The sequence below is a fragment of the Triturus cristatus genome, chromosome 7 (assembly GCF_964204655.1).
Source record: "Triturus cristatus chromosome 7, aTriCri1.1, whole genome shotgun sequence".
NCBI lineage: Eukaryota > Metazoa > Chordata > Amphibia > Caudata > Salamandridae > Triturus > Triturus cristatus.
The window spans coordinates 1,126,510,379-1,126,528,507 of record NC_140590.1 but is presented as its reverse complement, the minus strand read 5'-3'; the positions used below and the strand labels follow the sequence as shown (position 1 = coordinate 1,126,528,507).

The window sequence follows — 18,129 nt, the reverse complement described above, 5'->3', positions numbered from 1 at the left end:
CTTTTGTGAAAAATATATACTATGCACTATTTCATTATTTATACCTTTTAACTTTATCAGTTAAATTGTCAATTTCATCTTCTGGCTCCTTTTCATAACACTCTTGTTTGAGAGTAAAGCCTACTTCTACTAACTCAGTGTAATCAACAAAATGGCTCTTCTCTCTATATGACATTTTCTATTACAGCAGGGGCTGACACAAACGCAGCAAATCGTTACCAAACATTTCCCCTAACAATAGGCCAGACCTATTGGATTTGCCAATGCTTATTTTCTATTATCTCTGATCAGTGATTCAGTTCTAACAGCACTAGGTGGCACCACTTACGACATTTTTAAATACCTACATCTGACTTTTCATTTTTATATTTTTTTCATTTGCCTATTGAATAACTTTCAATGTGGTATGACTGCTGTTACTCTTCTAAAGAGAAATCTTTGGCTCATGATCTTGGTGATGTACAAATTGTAATGTTCACTCTCTGTGTAATCAGTATGTTCCTAATTTTGAAAGCCCTACCTTGGTCTTGCATCTTCTCATAACGAGGGTGTAATAAGAAAACAGATGTTTAGCCATGTTTCATCAAAGCAGCATAGGATCATTGTGTTGTGATGTTTTAAAAAAATTGTTTAAGACTATCTATTCAACTGGTATTAAAATAATGTAATCAATTAACAATCAATAATGTCTCTTTCTCTAAAATGTTCTTAGTCTGGAAATTATGGAGACATTGCATACGTGGAACGTACTTGCGATGGTTTATTTGCTGGTCTAGGAGGAGCACTGGTAGGTTAACTTTCTTACAAAAAAAATGGCGCTTGATAATTTCTTGATTAACTCTACTTATAAAACTTGTTTTTGCATTACATTTACAAACTCTTCAATACACTTAATGCATGATAACCTTTTAGTGTGATATCTGAACTTTACAAGAAGATGCAGATCGTAAAGTTTGTCTACCACCTGTCAGTCGCACACCTGCCAACATTGAGTGTATATTTCTCACCATAAAAGTTAGGTTGCTTGCCACCCACCACTCAGCAAACTACTTCACATAGCTTGGGCTTTCATTCAGTCTGCGTAAAAAGGCAAACATTCTTATGCACATCAATAACAATTAGACAGGTATGCCCTCTGATTAGCAAAGCCAGAATATTCATAGTGTACAAATCTCGAGGATAAAACATTGAATCCAAATTATCCAAAGGTGAGTATATATTTTCTGTACCTAACTCCATGCATATGTTCCTTTGTGATAAATACATCTTCCTGGTATGTAGCTGTGAAGTTGGGAATAGTAAATCTATGCGTCTGCTGTGTGTACTAACTTTTGATATTTTGGTCTACGATGTTTGTCCACAGTATTCTTGTATCTCGATATTCTGAGCTTTAATATTTAGTTGTACAACTATTAAATGGGTGTTAGATGAATTCACCAAAAGGAAACAGTAAATCCAACACACATTAAGATGGAGGAGTAACCTACGGAACCTACTTGCCAATAGGAGGCATATTCCAGTGCAAACCACTTGTATATATTGCAGTACTACTTAGAGAAACCTTAAAACATTGGGATACGATGCTGAATCACTAGACTATAGGGGGGGTGACCTATCAAAGCGATCTTCATCAGAGCTCTTGAAAGCAGAGCCCACTTGCTGGAAGATGGATCCCTCGTTGCCATTGGAATTTTGTCATACAACTGGTAGTTGAACAAAGAGGAATATAGCCAGTACTTTGATCAGGTCCATGATGTCTTCTTCATCTTGTTTCAAACTCTGAAAGGTTTCAGAACATGTTACAAACATCATTAGAGTTATACAGGTCTAGATACACATGTTAACATGAAATATATGTCAATATAAAAATACATGTATTTAGAACATGGAATGTAGAGAATACCTATTATAAATGTAATACAGATCCACTTTGCAGTCCAGGTCTGACAGAGACATATATTTATTGTGTTGTTGGAAAAAATGGCAGGCGACACTGCTGGAAGTGCCTTGGTTACCTGGATTTGAGTGCACATGGCAGTTTGCTCCCATATTGTGTTACACATTGTGAAAAATTCCAAAACAAATTTCATCAGACAAAATCTGGCAAATGCTGAGTGGAGAAAAATAGCAACACTCTAAATTATACAATGCAAGATGTGAGAACATGCCACATATTAAACTTTTATCTCACATTTCAAGCTGCACATTGTGGTTTGGGAGGTAATACTGCAAAGGGGATAAACTGAGCTCTGTGGTATTCATATTTCCTCAGACAGTGGTATCTCTCGTGATTACGGAGACTCTGCAAATGTGAGTCTAGAAATTAGGATTAGCAAACAGATGTGAGCACAGAATCTCATAAGTGTTTTAAGAGGGCCATAATCATTGATACCAAACCAAGAAATGACTGCTAAGTGACTCTATTGAATTATCAGTGTGTCTAAGAAAGTGACTAACAACATAATCACAGATCTGTTCATTGTGGCGAAGTAGCCTGTATATGAGAGATCTGACAACAATGACTGCATTTCATGCTTTTAAACGTGTTGCAGACAGTGCAAGTCCTCGTTCTTAGAAGGTAAATAGGCTCAGATTTACAAAGATGTCACGAATGCAGTGCAGCAACCAAAGTTGCTGGCTGTGTTGCGAGAGAGGAGGAGAGCAGAAAACCACCATATCTTCTAAAATATCCTGCTCTCCCCTAGCACTGGTGCACATTTAAGTTCCCTAGCTCCACATACACACACCATTGCACCTTATTACAAAGTTTTCTGCATCATTTCTAGCACAGGTTTTGTACTGGAAGAGTACCCTTCTTTTGCAAAATACTGTTCCTAGACAAACTTTAAAACGTTTCCTAACTTTGGATGTGTCTGCAGCACATATGCAAAGTTGGAAAAGTTTAGAGAAATATAAATGTGTCTTCTTTTTACACTTGCCTCAAAGATTCATTATTTTTTGGGGCAAAACGTTGGCTACTATTGTTAGGAGATGAGGTTTTGCATGAATAACTGTGGGTGGTTGCATGGAAACAACCTTGTACTATCCATGGAACATCCCCCTTGCCGCAAATCAATGGATATTAGTTTCAGCCAACTTTCCAGCACAAAACACATTTTGTGTAACTTTTGTGAGAAAATCTGCCCATAGATGTAACAGGCAATTGTGGGATATGGAGCCAGTTTACCAATCTGAATGTTCAAATAGATGTTGTTTGGGTGGCCTGGTCTACTTCTACTAGAAGGTGTCTGTGGCTTATTTTCTTCTGTCCTCTTACAGGGTGGAGTTTTGCATGGCCTTGGACTTGCTGCTGGTGAAATTGGCCTATGTTTGACCGGAATATTGGTAAAAGCTCTTTCTTTAATACATACATTCCTGTCTGTTCAATGCCTACTAATTTAAACATCGAAAGATAGAAAGGCAAACATTTTCTAGTGGATTCTGGCAGAAGTGAGAACTAAGTGCCAAGAGGTGATTTTCATATGACCCCTATGTACCTCCACTTCTCATCATCTGAGATACTCTTCACACTACAAAATGTAGAGTGCTCAAACCCAATCACACCAAAGCTTCACTATCAGTCATTCGTCTGATCATAACATATTTTTTCAAATTCCAAGTAGATATGCATAAGATTCACCCCTGTCCACTGCAACAGCCCAACCTAGATTATGAAATGAGTAGATGAACTTCAGCAAGCAATGCAGCATTTTTTCTTACCATAACTATATAGTAACTTATTTGTTTGCTGCAAATCTATTTCCGGGAATTTAATGTTTTTAATGTATTTCCAGAGCATGTATCTATAGCACAGAATGGATTCACTCTGGTTAACAATATTATGATCACTGAATGGATTGGCACAAGACCAAATGAACCAGGCTGTAGTATGCCAGCATATCGTCTGCATAAATATGTTGTCCGAAATAAGTTTGAAAAAATAATGTCTGATTAGGAGTAGCTTGTCTATTATTAAGTTTAATGGGGTGATATTTATGTTAACAATATTTTGGAAAATATATTTATGTCAGATGGCACCAGGTACGGTTTTGGTAGGTACGAAGCAAAAAAAGATGCTACATAATTCAAAATTCAAACATGAGATTTTACCAAATATCAAGCTCATTGAGTACTAAAAAATGTCCAATGCCACTCAGAAGGACTGGTACACTAGAAACCTTCTGTTAGGGAGATTGTATCTTGCTAGGGCTTAATTGTTGTCCTTAAATTATTTATACAAAACCTATTTAAACCTATGAAATCCTTTGATTCGGATCCTCAACAAAGAAATGCTGCTGCTGGAAGCACGAAAAGAGTCCGGTGGAATCCAAACGTGGATTCTAGATGGGAAGAGCCTGAAAGCAGAGGGGACAGAGTCCGGGTCACTTTGGAGTGACCAGGGGCTCGGTAGACAAATGCCCACCGATGTCGGGTGCTTCAGGTGTGTTGACTGTGATCTTGACTCTTCAGTTGCGAGGACCCGGAGCCGTCTAGGATGACCAGGAGAAGGAGGCGAGCTGTCGCACGAAGGATGTCGAGTACTGAGGGGTCAGTGTCCGGTGGGAGCACCAACAAGCCTTGGCAGCGGCAGAGAGCGTAGAAGGTCCAATTCGGTGTCGAATTGGGGGTCGGTGTCCGGCGGGAGCACCAACAATCCTTGGCAAAGCCACCCATGCAGGAAGGTTAAACAGGTTACGGTGCAGACCAGCAAAGTCCAGGGGACTCACCAAACAATGGGGAGTCAGGGCATGTCTGGAGCAACCAGGAAAGCCCATGAAAAATCAAGATGACCTTAAGAAGGACCCATAGGCCGAATGACCAGAAGTCGCGAGGGGACCACGAACAAGAATGCAAAGTACCAACCCACGGAGCACTTGGTGCGAGGAGGCCAGAGTCCTTAGGTGCAAATACTGCTCAGGGTGAGGACTACAAGGAGTCCAATGCACAAGTTCAGGAATTGCCAACAAGCATATGCAACTGCAAATGGACGCGGTGCACAGGGGTTTGGGTAATGCAGTCCCTACGAGAGATGTTGGCCTCAAACTTGATGAGAGGGCAGATCGACCTCATGGACCTTTGGAAACCTATCTCCTGTGTTGCTGAAATCTTCCACAGGAGCTCATGAGCAGCAGACCAGTCAGTTGGGGTTTGGTGCCTGCGAATGCAGGGGAGTGACTCCTTCACTCCAAGGGAGATTCTTCAGTTGTCTTAAGTGCACCACAGGTCCTGCACGGAGCCTGTATGTAGCAAACGCACAAACTAAGCTTCGGACGGAAAGGGTGACAAAGTTGAGCCCAGTCGAGGTCCAGCGATGTCCAAGGTGTCCAGACTGTTGAATGTCAGTGGTTTCTTCTTGTAGAAACTTGTCCACGTAAAATCTAAAATCTTACAGCCAGGTAATCCCTTTTGTACCCAGGGGAGAGGGTTGGACAGATACAGGGGACCCTCCTAGGGGAGGTGCAGGACACAGGGGTGGTTATACCCATGTCCTTTGTCCAGATTCATGCCAGCGCAGGAACCAATGGCTCCCAGAACTGGTTTGAGCTCGACTATGCATAGGGACACCAAATGTGGCACAAGTGCAGACTTTCAGACACTCTCAGAGTGCACCCACCCAGCCTCATCCACTAAATCCTGTTTGGGAGATGGTTACACCTCCCTGTGACAGGATGCCTATTGTGCTGCCTTCCTCTTCTCGAGCTTGGCTCAGCAGCAGGAGGGCAATAATATGTCTCTGGTTGGCAGCTTCTATTTTGTGGTGTCCGGGTCGAGAAGGCTGGCACCGTTTAGACCAGTGACCCCACGAAGGTCGCTTCAGAATGGTAGAATCATACCTCCCACACCAGTTACTGGTGTGGTGATATGATTCCAAGGTGTTTGATACCAAACACGATATGTTTCTATGCAGCTGTTTTCGAGATAGCATTTACCATGAGGTCATAATGCAACTCTACCTATGTGTCTAGCTGAGTCACAGACAACACGGGAGAATGGTCCACGAAGGCTGCAGAGAGGCTCTGCTCATGCAGGGCCACTCTCTCACATAAAACACAGCATCCTGCCTTCAGGATTGTTAAGGCCTGCTATAGGAGTGACTTATACATTTTAAGTGTAGTGACAAATAGATATAGTGAACCTATGTCTAAGGTAAGTGGTATAAGCACCAGCTTACACACGTTGCAGTAGCAGACCTGTAGTTCCATTTTGCATGGTCTCTCATGGGTGGCATAATACATGCTTCAGCCCATGGGTGGCCTCTGGGGTGCCTATGCCCTGTGTACATGGGGACCATATACTAGGGACTTATAAGGTTACCCAAGTATCCAATATGGAGTGTGTGCCAAAGTACATGCATTGCAATTTTAGGGAGAAAGCAGATAGACTGGGGTCCTGGCTAGCAGGATCCCAGTCAGCCTAGTCAAAAACCAGAAAAACACCAGGCAAAAAGTGGGGGTAACCATACAGTCAGATCCAACCTTCCTACAATAATATTTTGTGACTTTTTATTTTGCTCTGTGATATACAACTAGGCCCTGATTTACATATCACTTAAGTTGCGCATGGCAGCAGAAAAGTTGCTCTGCATGGAGGGCAGAGAGCAGAACAGTGACAATTTTTCTAAGACATGACGCTGTTCTACTCTCTCCCTACGTTGGTGCACTTAAAGCTGCCATTCTCCTATGCAGACACCCTTGTGAAATAGTGCAAGGGTTTCTGCATTGTGGAAAGCATAGGTGTTATACTATAAGCACTCTCTTCCGGATCACTATGCTTTAAGGCGTTTCCCACTTTGCATGAGTGCTGTACAATGCAGGACACATGCAAAATGGGAGAAACATGGAGAAATGAAAACATTTCTTCTTGTTATACCTGCCTTGAGGAGGTGCAGAATTTGGGTGAAAATCCCTGTCTATAATTCTTTGTAGATAGGGATTTGAGGCAAAAAAATACAGGTGGTTGCGTGGGAATGCCCATGCGCCACCCATGACACACACCCTTGACCTAAATAAATGCAAGACAGCCCATTGCTCAGCTCTGTGTTACTGTAGGTTACAATTCAACAAAAATCGGTCTTTGCGTTAGATTGCAGATACCACCTGAATGCTTTGCTTGGAGTTTGCGCTACAAAAGTAACACAAGCCTGATGCCAAGTGTTTGTACATCTGGGCCTTAATTGGGAAATACATTTCAGGTTCCTTTAACAAGTAGAAGATTATGGTAGTGTTCACGACCCAGGTAGAGGATGGGCCACTGGGATCTTCATTTAAGACTTCATTTAGAGTTGGATGGTGTAGAAAAGGGAGAGAGAGTGGTATATATACTGGAGAGGAATAGACATAAAGTGAGAGACCAAGGGGCTTGTTCAGGATTTGGCAGAGCAGGAGCCTCCCCATAAATCAGCAGGGCGACCATCCCTCCACACATGCCATTCCTCTGCTTCATTTAGAGATGGGATGATGTTAGGTTTCAGGGAGTGGCGCCTTTGGAGACTCTGCTTTTTGAAACTTTTGACCTGGCAATCCATTGCCAAAGAGCTACTGGGTCATCAGTAGTCTTAAATCCTCCATACTTAGACATATATTTTTCTTGCATCATTCAGGAATAAAAGCGCATTGGTCTCTTGTGACATAAATTCCTCTTTGCCTCAAGGCCATTGATTTTTCATTTGGTTTAAAGAGCCTTGCTTTGTGTATTTTTTAAAATCTTGTTCACCTGAAAAAGGCTTACACTATTTGTAATTTCTGAATCTGTCTCTGTGCCTTTTCCATAACCGGCTATGACTGTGTAAGGGCTTTTCTCTTTGAAATCCTGTACTTCTAATTAATGTTCTCTCTTCTTTTCAGGGAGGAATTGCAGGAATAGCTGGAGGTCTTGTGGTAAAGTTCACTTTATTGTTTGAACCAATTTATGATGACGTTTACTGTTTGCCTGCACAGACAGAATCACTTTATAAATGTTTAAATCTTCTCAGTAAGGCTTTCTGATAAAAATGCACTTCCTCTCCTGGGCACATTTGTGTTTCATTAAGTGTTAGGTATTCATCTCAGGCCGGATTTACTAACCTTTCATGCAGAGCAGTGTGGCTGCATTGAATGAAAGAGGAGAACAGAAGAGCACCATGTATACTGAGATATGGCAGTGTTCTCCTCTCACCCCACACTGGCTCACTTTGGACTGCCATCCGTCAAAGCTCACACCCTTGCATCACAGTGCAAGGGGGTTCTGTCAAGCACAGTTTATGTACTGGAAAGGGACCCTTCCAGTACAAAAACCATGCTGTAATACGTTTTCAGCTTCCTATGTGTGCTGTACGGTGCAGAATACTTGCAGAGTGGTAATAATGTCTGTTCCTGTGACTTTCACGCAGGCCTAGAAGACGCATAAAGTTTTGGCACAAATACTTGTCTACAAATGTTAGTACGAAAGGAGCTGTGTCAAAACTCATAGACGGTTGCATGGGAATTCCAATGTACCACCCATAGTAAATCCTCTTGATGCAAAGAAGCACAACGTGTAATTTTAGGCAACATTCCAATGCAAATCATTATTTGAGTTGGAAAGTAAAGTATAGCACAATACTTTGTGCTGAGTTTGTCTCACTTTTTTTTTTTGTGTTCAAAATATTTTATTGAAATTTTTTAATGAACATCAACAACATAGACATACAAAAATTATCAAATTCATTCCAATAGAAAAGAAATTGGTCATATTCTTATAAACTTAAAAGGAGGGGGGGAAGGGAAACATCTAATAACAAATTATTGAGTAAGCAATAAATAGAGCTACTATGACATATTAATTAGTATAAAAATCGTAAAAAGCATTACAATACATAAACATACCCCTAAGATGCAAAATAGAGATCAACAGGACTCCAAAAAGAGTGATAGGAAATAGGATTATGATTAACCCCAGACAAAGATAATTGAGCACCTCTTCTTGTAAAGATAACCCAAGACCACCAGGCATGAACTGATAACTTAGAAACATCTTTCCAACAAAAGGTAATAGATTTTAACGCAGCAGAAATCAAAAAATCAAAAAGCCTACATTCAAAAGAACTTAGAGATTGTGATAATGTAACTGATTTGCAAATTAACATTTTATATGATAAGTCTTCATGTATATGCAACAATTTCTTAATAAAATCCCAAACTTCTGTCCAGAATTTTGCAATTAAAGGGCAATCAAAAAGCATATGTCGTAACGAACCAGGATGCAATTTACAATGCCAACAAGTGTCAGATTGAAGGAGTTTAGCCTGGAATAAACGTATTGGAGTCCATAAAGAATTAAATAAAATATAGCAATTGGTTTGATAAAGTGAGACAGGTAACCAACCAGAAATACTTCTAATCCATATAATTTCACATGAATCATTAGACAATGTAAGTGAAAGTTCATTATTCCAGAAGGTTGCAATCATCGATATGTTACTTCCTAACGTATTAGATAATTTTTTATATAAAATGGAAACACCATTAGCTTTCAGCGATATAGTTTGGATATACACGGATAGATCAGCTGTAACACTAGTCGGAATAGCTTGTGGAAAGGAATCTAAAATTGAATTAATTAAATATTCATATTTAATACGATCAGATTGGGTTAAACCAAACCTTGTTTGTAGATCCTCAAACGGTATAAAGGTATTGTTGGAATAAATGTCTTTAAGATAAAAAATACCCGCTTTGATCCACGAAGACCAAAATCTAATGTTCCTATTTAGTTTAATGATATTGCTATACCATAATGATAATTCAACAGTGTTATACATGGGGTATAGAAAAATAGAATCTAAATCATTAAAAACCAATTTAGTGGATTTGAGAACGATAGATTTATGAAAAACTGAGGAGGTGTTAGACATAGTTAACAGCGTTGGTAATGGGAACGGCTTCACCATAGATTTTTCAATTAGGAGCCAAGAGGGTGGATTATGTAAAGGGAAATGACTAAACCATATGGCACTTTGTTTTAAAATAAAAGCTTTATGATACAGAAAAAAATCTGGGATACCAAATCCAGCATTACATTTAGACATTTTTAATTTTTTATAACTAATGTGAGGTGATTTGTTATTCCAAAGAAATTTGGAGAGAAGTTTATCAATATCTTTATAAAATTTTAATGGGAACTGAGAGGGAATCATGGAAAGAGTATAAAATATTTTTGGAGCAATATTCATTTAATAGATTCCAGTCTACCCCACCATGAAAGATGCAGCAATGCCCATTTAGACGTTTTATCTTTAATATAATCTAAGACAAAATTACAGTTTAAAGTCATTGTAGATTTTATAGATGAGGAAAATAAAATACCAAGATATTTTAATTTAGTCTTTTGCCAAACAATTTCATTCATAGGTATCATATCAGGAGTACAATAAATGTTTAAAGGGAAAAATTCAGTTTTATTAGTGTTTAATTTAGAGCCAGACACCATAGAATATTTTGTTATAATCTCTAATAAAGAAGGAAATGAGGATAAGGGGTCACTAATACATAAAAGTACATCATCAGCATACGCTAAAGTTTTAATAATAATCTCATTAATAATAATTCCTTTAATGTTATCACATTTTCTTATAGATGTAAGAAAAGGTTCAATGCCAATTAAAAACAGTAGCGGGGAAAGGGGACATCCTTGTCTAGTACCTCTAAAAAGGGAAAATTGATTTGAAATTTGCCATTAATAAATAAACGAGCAGTAGGAGCACAATATAGAGCTGAAATCATACGAATAAAATTATCTCCAAAGTTAAAAGATGATAAAGCATGGAATAAAAATTGCCAATGCAATTTATCAAAGGCTTTTTCAGCATCCAAAGCCATAATTCCTGAAGGAGTAGTTAACGTAAGACCTTGTTCAATGACATGTAATAAAGTTCTTGTATTATTTGCAGAGTGTCTATTCTTCATAAAACCAGATTGATCCGAATGTATAATAGAGTCTAGTACAGGGGATAATCGTGTGGCTAATATTTTGGCATATAATTTACAGTCTTGATTAATTAAAGAGATAGGGCGATAATTAGATACAAGGGTGGGGTCTTTATCAGGTTTGGGAAGAACGATAATTAAAGCTTCAGTAAAGGATCCTGAAGTAATTCCCGTAGAGCCAAACGTTGTGAAAAGTTGAAATATTAAGGGTAAAAGAAGGGATTGAAACTCTTTATAAAACTCCGCTGGGATACCATCAGGACACGGAGATTTATTCTTTTTAAGAGATTTTATGGCGGTCAAAATTTCCTCCTTAGTAATTGGAGAGTCAAGCCCCATTTTATCTGATGGAGAAATTTTAGGTAAACCACATGAGGATAAAAAAGAATCAACTAAAGATTCATTATGAAAATCAGGTTTATCATATAACTTAGAGTAAAAATCCAAAAATTCATTCACAATATCTTTATGAGATAAAGCAATTTTACCATTGGATCCATGAATAGAAGTAATTTGAGTTTTATCCTTTTTGATACGTAAGTAATTCGCTAACAATCTTCCAGATCTGTTTGCATTAAAACTAAATTTAGCTTTGGCCTTAGAAATCTGAACACCAGCTCTATTACTAAGAATTGTATTAAATTCATATCGAAGCTTTTGCAACTTACTTCTATATTGGGGGTCATTAGACGAAATAAAAAGTCGTTCATATTCCGCTATTTGCTTTTCTAGCTTTTTAATATTTGCATTAAAGGTCTTATTTTCGTGAGCCATAATAGAAATAGTTTCCCGTCTAATATAAGCTTTAAAAGCATCCCGTCTATTAACCAATGAAGTAGTACCTTCAGGGTTAAATTGAAAAAAATCATGAATGGCAGAGAGGAGCTTTGGTTTATTAAGTTCATTGAGAGCTATACCAGAATTCATTCTCCATCTAGGCTGGTTAGTAAAGGTTGGATTTAAATTTAGAATACAAGAAACCATAGCATGGTCAGAGACATCAATGTTGCCAATCTTGGGGTTACTAACACAGTTGATCAGCTGTTTCGAAACTAATATATGATCGATCCTAGAATGAGAATTATGTGGGTTAGAAAAAAAAGTAAAACATTTTTCTGTAGGGTAGTGTAACCGCCAAATATCAACTAACTTAGTGGTTTGAAGAAATAATTTAAAAGCAAAATAAACCTTAGGGGGGTGGAATTTAGTACGAGATATTCTATCTAATAAAGGATCAGATATGACATTAAAATCACCTGCAACAATTAAAGGTACATTACCAATTTTAACCACCTCCGTTGAAAGAGTAGCCCAAAAAACAGGGTCATCTGCAGTAGGGCCATAAACATTTAATAAAAATAAGATAGAATCATGAACTTTAACCTTAACAATTAAATATCTCCTATCCGTATCTGTAATTTTGCTCAAAACTTGGCAATGTGCTTTTTTCGCACATAATATAGCTACACCATTTTTCTTGCCATTAGCAGGAGAAGAAACAATATTATCAACCCATTTTTTCTTCATATAGTTTAAAATTTTATCATCTATATGAGTTTCCTGCAAAAAACAAAAATCAGCTTTGCAACTACCTAAATAATCCAAAATTTTTGTACGTTTCACAGGATGGCGTAAACCTTTAACATTCAGTGACACTACTTTAATATTAGCCATGACAAAATAAAAAGAGAGAAGGGTTAGAAAGAAGAAGGTCAGAAAAAGACACAAATGTTAAGAAGAAAGTAGCTCCAAAACACACAAAAGGGAATGGAAGAAATAAAACATAGCAAAAAAGACAAACAAAACACATAAATATGAAGATTGGGACGCACACACGCTCTACAAGCATGGCCAGAAACCGCTGGAGCCCAGAATATTATGAGTTATATAAATCTGTCAAAGAAGATCATACATGAAAGAATCAAGTGATAGGACCCTGAGTGTCCATAGATTGCTGTACTTGTTGATCCAGAAATTGTCGTAGATCTTCAGGACGCTGAAAGGATTTTGAAAAATTATCTTTCCAAATGCGCATAGTTGAAGGGTCAAAAAGGCCATATTGGTATCCAAGGCTTCTCAATCGTGGGCGAAGATCAGTAAATCCCTCACGTGTTGCAACAGTTTCCTTGGCAAAATCTTGATGAATAAAGATTTTGTGACCATTGACCAACAATGAAGGAATTTCTCTAGCTGCTTTTCTGATCAGAACCAAATGATGGTGACGGAGAACTTTAAATATCATTTGTCTAGGCTTGCTATGTTGAGGATTGCGACGTGAAGGAATTCTATGAGCCTTATCGATTTCAAATTTTTCTGGAAATTTGACATTTAAAAGACCAGGAAGTAAGTTCTCTAAGTATAGTCGACAGTTAGATCCCTCAACCTCTTCTGGTAAATTAAATATGCGAAGATTATATTGTCTATTGCGATTTTCCATGTCCAGAAGTTGTGAGCACAGAGGTGATATTTTCGCCACAAGTGGAGTAAAAGCATCGACTTTAACTTTATTGTCTTGTATTTTAATTGAGTTGTCTGAGATTTTCATCGACATACTCGCCATTTCCTTTCGTACATTTTTTATTTCAGTCGCAATAGTTTCTGTATTAGCACGAAGAGCCTGAATTTCCTCCAAAATTAAAGAAAGCGAGGGTTCAGATGACTCCACCACCTTTGATTTTATTGGGGGCGGTGAAATCTGCTGTTTTCTTTTATTTTTATTATCCATTTTTGAGAAAAGATAATAAAATTTGATTAAAAATGAATAGATTATGAGTAAAAAAAGCGAAAAGAAGCAAAGCAATCCTCCAAAATACTGGTGCAGCAGCTAAACTGGACTAGGGGTGTGGCTAGGCCCAAGCCAGGCCCTTTCCTGAAGTATGCTCCGCCCCCCTGACAGACTAACCAGGCAGTCCCTCAATGCAGAGCTCGGAGCAGGAACCAGGGAGCCAGAAACACGACTTCCCACGATGAAAACGAGTTGAAACCGCTTCACAATGCTGGTAAGCCTGTAATTTGAGCAGCGACCTCCTTTAAAACAAAATTTCGACAGACATTCGGCGTTTTATTTAAAAAAAACGGGCGAAAACGCGGAGGAGCTCACCGGGTGGCGGCCATCTTGATTCGCGCGCTCGCGCGTCCACCAGTTTGTCTCACTTTTGTGTGACTAAATCTTGGCTGTATACCTAACATGTAACAACAAAAAGATCTGAGAACCCACATCATATTTTTTAACGTTGATGTTTGTGAATCAGGCTTCCCTTAATAATTATGTACTCATATTTGGGGAAAATGCACATGAATTTGCTGAAAGATTGGATTCATTCTTTCACCATTAACTGGGAAATTAATCAGTTACAAAGTACACTCCCCAGATACAACGTCCTAATCTGTGAATGTTTATTTAATGATGTCTTCTCCAGTGCTATCTAGACTACTGGTGTAATGTACCCATCACTAGCTGTTGAATATTTTAGGATATACACCTCATCCCCACCGCTCTGTGCTTTGATACCGCTATTTTTGTGAATGTTTCCCGGTTGAAATGTTACTGATGTTCAGTAAATAATTGAATCATTCATCGTTTAATAGAGCGCTAATGTGTTGTTTTTCAGACACTTGCAGGCACTTTTATATGCAAACCTTAACTTAAAAACCAAATGCAATGCTCATGAGCTCACCCTAAATAAGAAAGATGTAATTTCAATGGTGGTAAACCACAGTATAGATGAGATTACATGTCACTTGTCCACCCCCCACACTCTGACAGGAGCAACTATGAATGAAAAATCATTTATTGGTTTGATTATATGTTATTTAATTACATTTTGTTTGTATGAGATGTTATTTATTGACATAAATATTGTGGATTCATACGCATTGTTAGTGGTGTGCATGTTATTGTTTGTATGACTATTCTGTTAGTTATGGGTTGTGGCCATGACAATACCTGCACTTTAACCTTTCTATGTTTCAATGATTTTCTTGGGAAAATATATAACATCTAATCTTTTTGGGAGGGTACAACTCCCCCTCTCCCACCTCATTTGTTTTAACCCTCTCCATCTTTATACCTATAATCGAGGAATGTGTGTGTGTGTGTGCATGTATATATATACATATATGTATATATATGAATATATATATGCAAAGAATGTAAAAATCAAAGGTTAAAGCTTAGTTACAGTTAAGAAAATTATATTTAACCTTTCTTTTCTATGTTCCAATGTTTTTGCAGTTTAACTTTTGTTTGTATAGAAACAAAAGATTAAATACAGTTTTCTTAACTGTAACTAAGCTTTAACCTTTGAGATATACATATATATATAAATATATATATATATATATATATATATATATATATATATATATATATATATATATATATATACATATATATATATTCACTTAAAAAACCATAGGTTTCACACACGTTATAGTTAGGAATTAGCATTTAAAAAACCTTGCAAATTCACTTAAAAAACCATAGGTTTCACACAGGTTATAGTTAGGTGGACATTTCCCTCGTAAAAAACCAATGAAATTCCCCCGTTATAGTTAGTTCAGATAACTATAACTCGCACGCCCGCAAACCACTGCTGATGACGTCAGATATTACATCACTGTATTTAGACACTTATTTACCCATGTCTTCTTCCATTAATCTTTAGCTATACATATATTACAAATATTTATTTTTCAGAAAGACACATATGTCATCAGTGATGTAATATCTGACGTCATCAGCAGTGGATTGCGGGCGTGCGAGTTATAGTTATCTGAACTAACTATAACGGGGGAATTTCATTGGTTTTTTACGAGGGAAATGTCCACCTAACTACAACCTGTGTGAAACCTATGGTTTTTTAAGTGAATTTGCAAGGTTTTTTAAATGCTAATTCCTAACTATAACGTGTGTGAAACCTATGGTTTTTTTAAGTGAATATATATATATGTATATATATATTACCTACTGGCGGTCGCCAGTAGGTAGTTATAGTTAGGACCACGTTTCCATAGGAAATCCGCAACATTCTATTTTGAATAACTTTTGCGCCGGTCGACGAATCCTTGCGAATTTTTCAAAATAGGTGGGGCGCTACGCTCCGCTCCTACCCTGAAAGTCTCGGGGGGATTCGTCAAGCGGGGGCTGAGATTAAAGGGGGGTCCCAAAACGCGTTTTTCCCATGCATTTTTCCATAGGACCTTTAGACACAGCTACAGCCCGAACGGCTGAACAGAATTACTTGAAATTTGGCAGAGAGGTAGTCCTCAGGTCAAGGAAGTGCCTTTTGTAGGTTTGGTGTAAATCTGTTCAGTAGATTCTGAGAAAATAGCCTTTAAATCAATATATATATCTGAGCCAGCTTACGGTGCGCTTACGGTGCGCTTACCGTACGCGTGCGGTGGCGTGCGCGAGCGCGATTCTGATTGGCCCTTAGATCTTAGTAAACATTCGAATCGGTCGAAACCAGGAAGCGGCGGCTGCCATTTTCTCTCTCGCACTCTGAGGGGGGAGCTGATAAACAAATGCCAAAAACATATAAAGGGGCTGTTTAGACAGCGCCCATGCACATAACCATGTTAGTTGAGTCTTCAAAGATCCCCCAAGGCAAAAAACGGTAATTTTTTATTTTTCGAAAATGTCGCCGATTACGCTTACCGTACGCTTACCGTACGCGTACGGTAAAAAATTATAAAAAAAAAAAACCCCACTCTCTCCACCCCGTGTCCAAATGGTGGCCGAAGGCCACCATTTGTGCATGGCATATAAGAGCACAGCATTTCCCCAAAAAATTTCAACAGATTACCTATCACAAGGAAGCGCATAATATGTCCTCCATGTGCGCACGGTGCGCGAAACGCATCGTGCGTACATGGCCCATCTAGCGTAACGTGGGCACGCGGTGCGCGTAGCGCACCGTGTGCCCACCGTGCGTGCACGGCACTAACTGCGTAAAGTGGGCGCGCGGTGCGCGAAGCGCACCGCGTGCTCACTGTGCGCGCACGGAACGAACTGCATTAAGTGGGCGCGCACGCCACGAATGGCGTAAAGTAACTTAGCATTTAAAAAAACGTACAAATTCACTGAAAATCCATAGGTTTCACACACGTTATAGTTAGGAATTAGCATTTAAAAAACCTTGCAAATTCACTGAAAAAACCATAGGTTTCACACATGTTATAGTTAGCGGAAATTTTACTGATAAAAAACCAATGAAATTCCCCCGTTATAGTTAGTGCAGGAAACTATAACTCACGCGACCGCAATCTTCTGCTGATGACATATGTGTCTTTATGAAAAAAAAATATTTGTAATATATGTATAGCTAAAAATGTATGGAAGAAGACATGGGCAAATAAGTGTCTAAATACAGTATTAGCATCAGCAGAGGATTGCGGTCGCGTGAGTTATAGTTTCCTGCACTAACTATAACGGGGGAATTTCATTGGTTTTTTATCAGTAAAATTTCCGCTAACTATAACATGTGTGAAACCTATGGTTTTTTCAGTGAATGAATATATATATATATATATATATATATATATATATATATATATATATCAAAGGTTAAAGCTTAGTTACAGTTGAGAAAACTGTATTTAATCTTTTGTTTCGATACAAACAAAAGTTAAACTGCAAAAACATTGGAACATAGAAAAGAAAGGTTAAATATAGTTTTCCTAACTGTAACTAAGCTTTAACCTTTGATTTTTACATTCTTTGCATATATATATTCATATATATACATATATGTATATATATACATGCACACACACACATTCCTCGATTATAGGTAGAAAGATGGAGAGGGTTAAAACAAATGAGGTGGGAGAGGGGGAGCTGTACCCTCCCAAAAAGATTAGATGTTATATATTTTCCCAAGAAAATCATTGAAACATAGAAAGGTTAAAGTGCAGGTATTGTCATGGCCACAACCCATAACTATATATATATTCATGTATATATGTATATATATATATATACCCAGAGATAGAGAGAGAGAGAGTAAAGCAACACTGCCACATGATATTAGTTCTGTCTGTTTAAACACATAGGGTTTGCCCCTACATATATTATATGGTGTGAATATACCTGCAAGTTGGTAGAATGTTTTGGGCAGCATCATTGCAGGAAAGCTTAGGGGCTTGGATGCAATATTTCTATGGTGTTAGGATCCTTCTTTAG

At 38.1% G+C, this 18,129-nt stretch overlaps 1 protein-coding gene across 5 annotated transcripts in view; it reads left to right on the top strand.

The window, feature by feature from the left end:
- LOC146811210 (uncharacterized) overlaps window positions 1–18,129 on the top strand; it is an 82,841-nt gene that overhangs the window by 18,029 nt on the left and 46,683 nt on the right. For all 5 annotated transcript variants that reach the window (XR_014966699.1, XM_085618243.1, XM_085618244.1 and 2 more), the window contains exons 8-10: window positions 713–787; window positions 3,280–3,345; window positions 7,845–7,877. Coding sequence is in view for 4 of the 5 variants with exons in the window: in XM_085618243.1 (XP_085474369.1) it covers window positions 713–787; window positions 3,280–3,345; window positions 7,845–7,877 (174 nt within the window). In the remaining variant the exon portion in view is untranslated. The remainder of the gene's footprint in view (window positions 1–712; window positions 788–3,279; window positions 3,346–7,844; window positions 7,878–18,129) is intronic.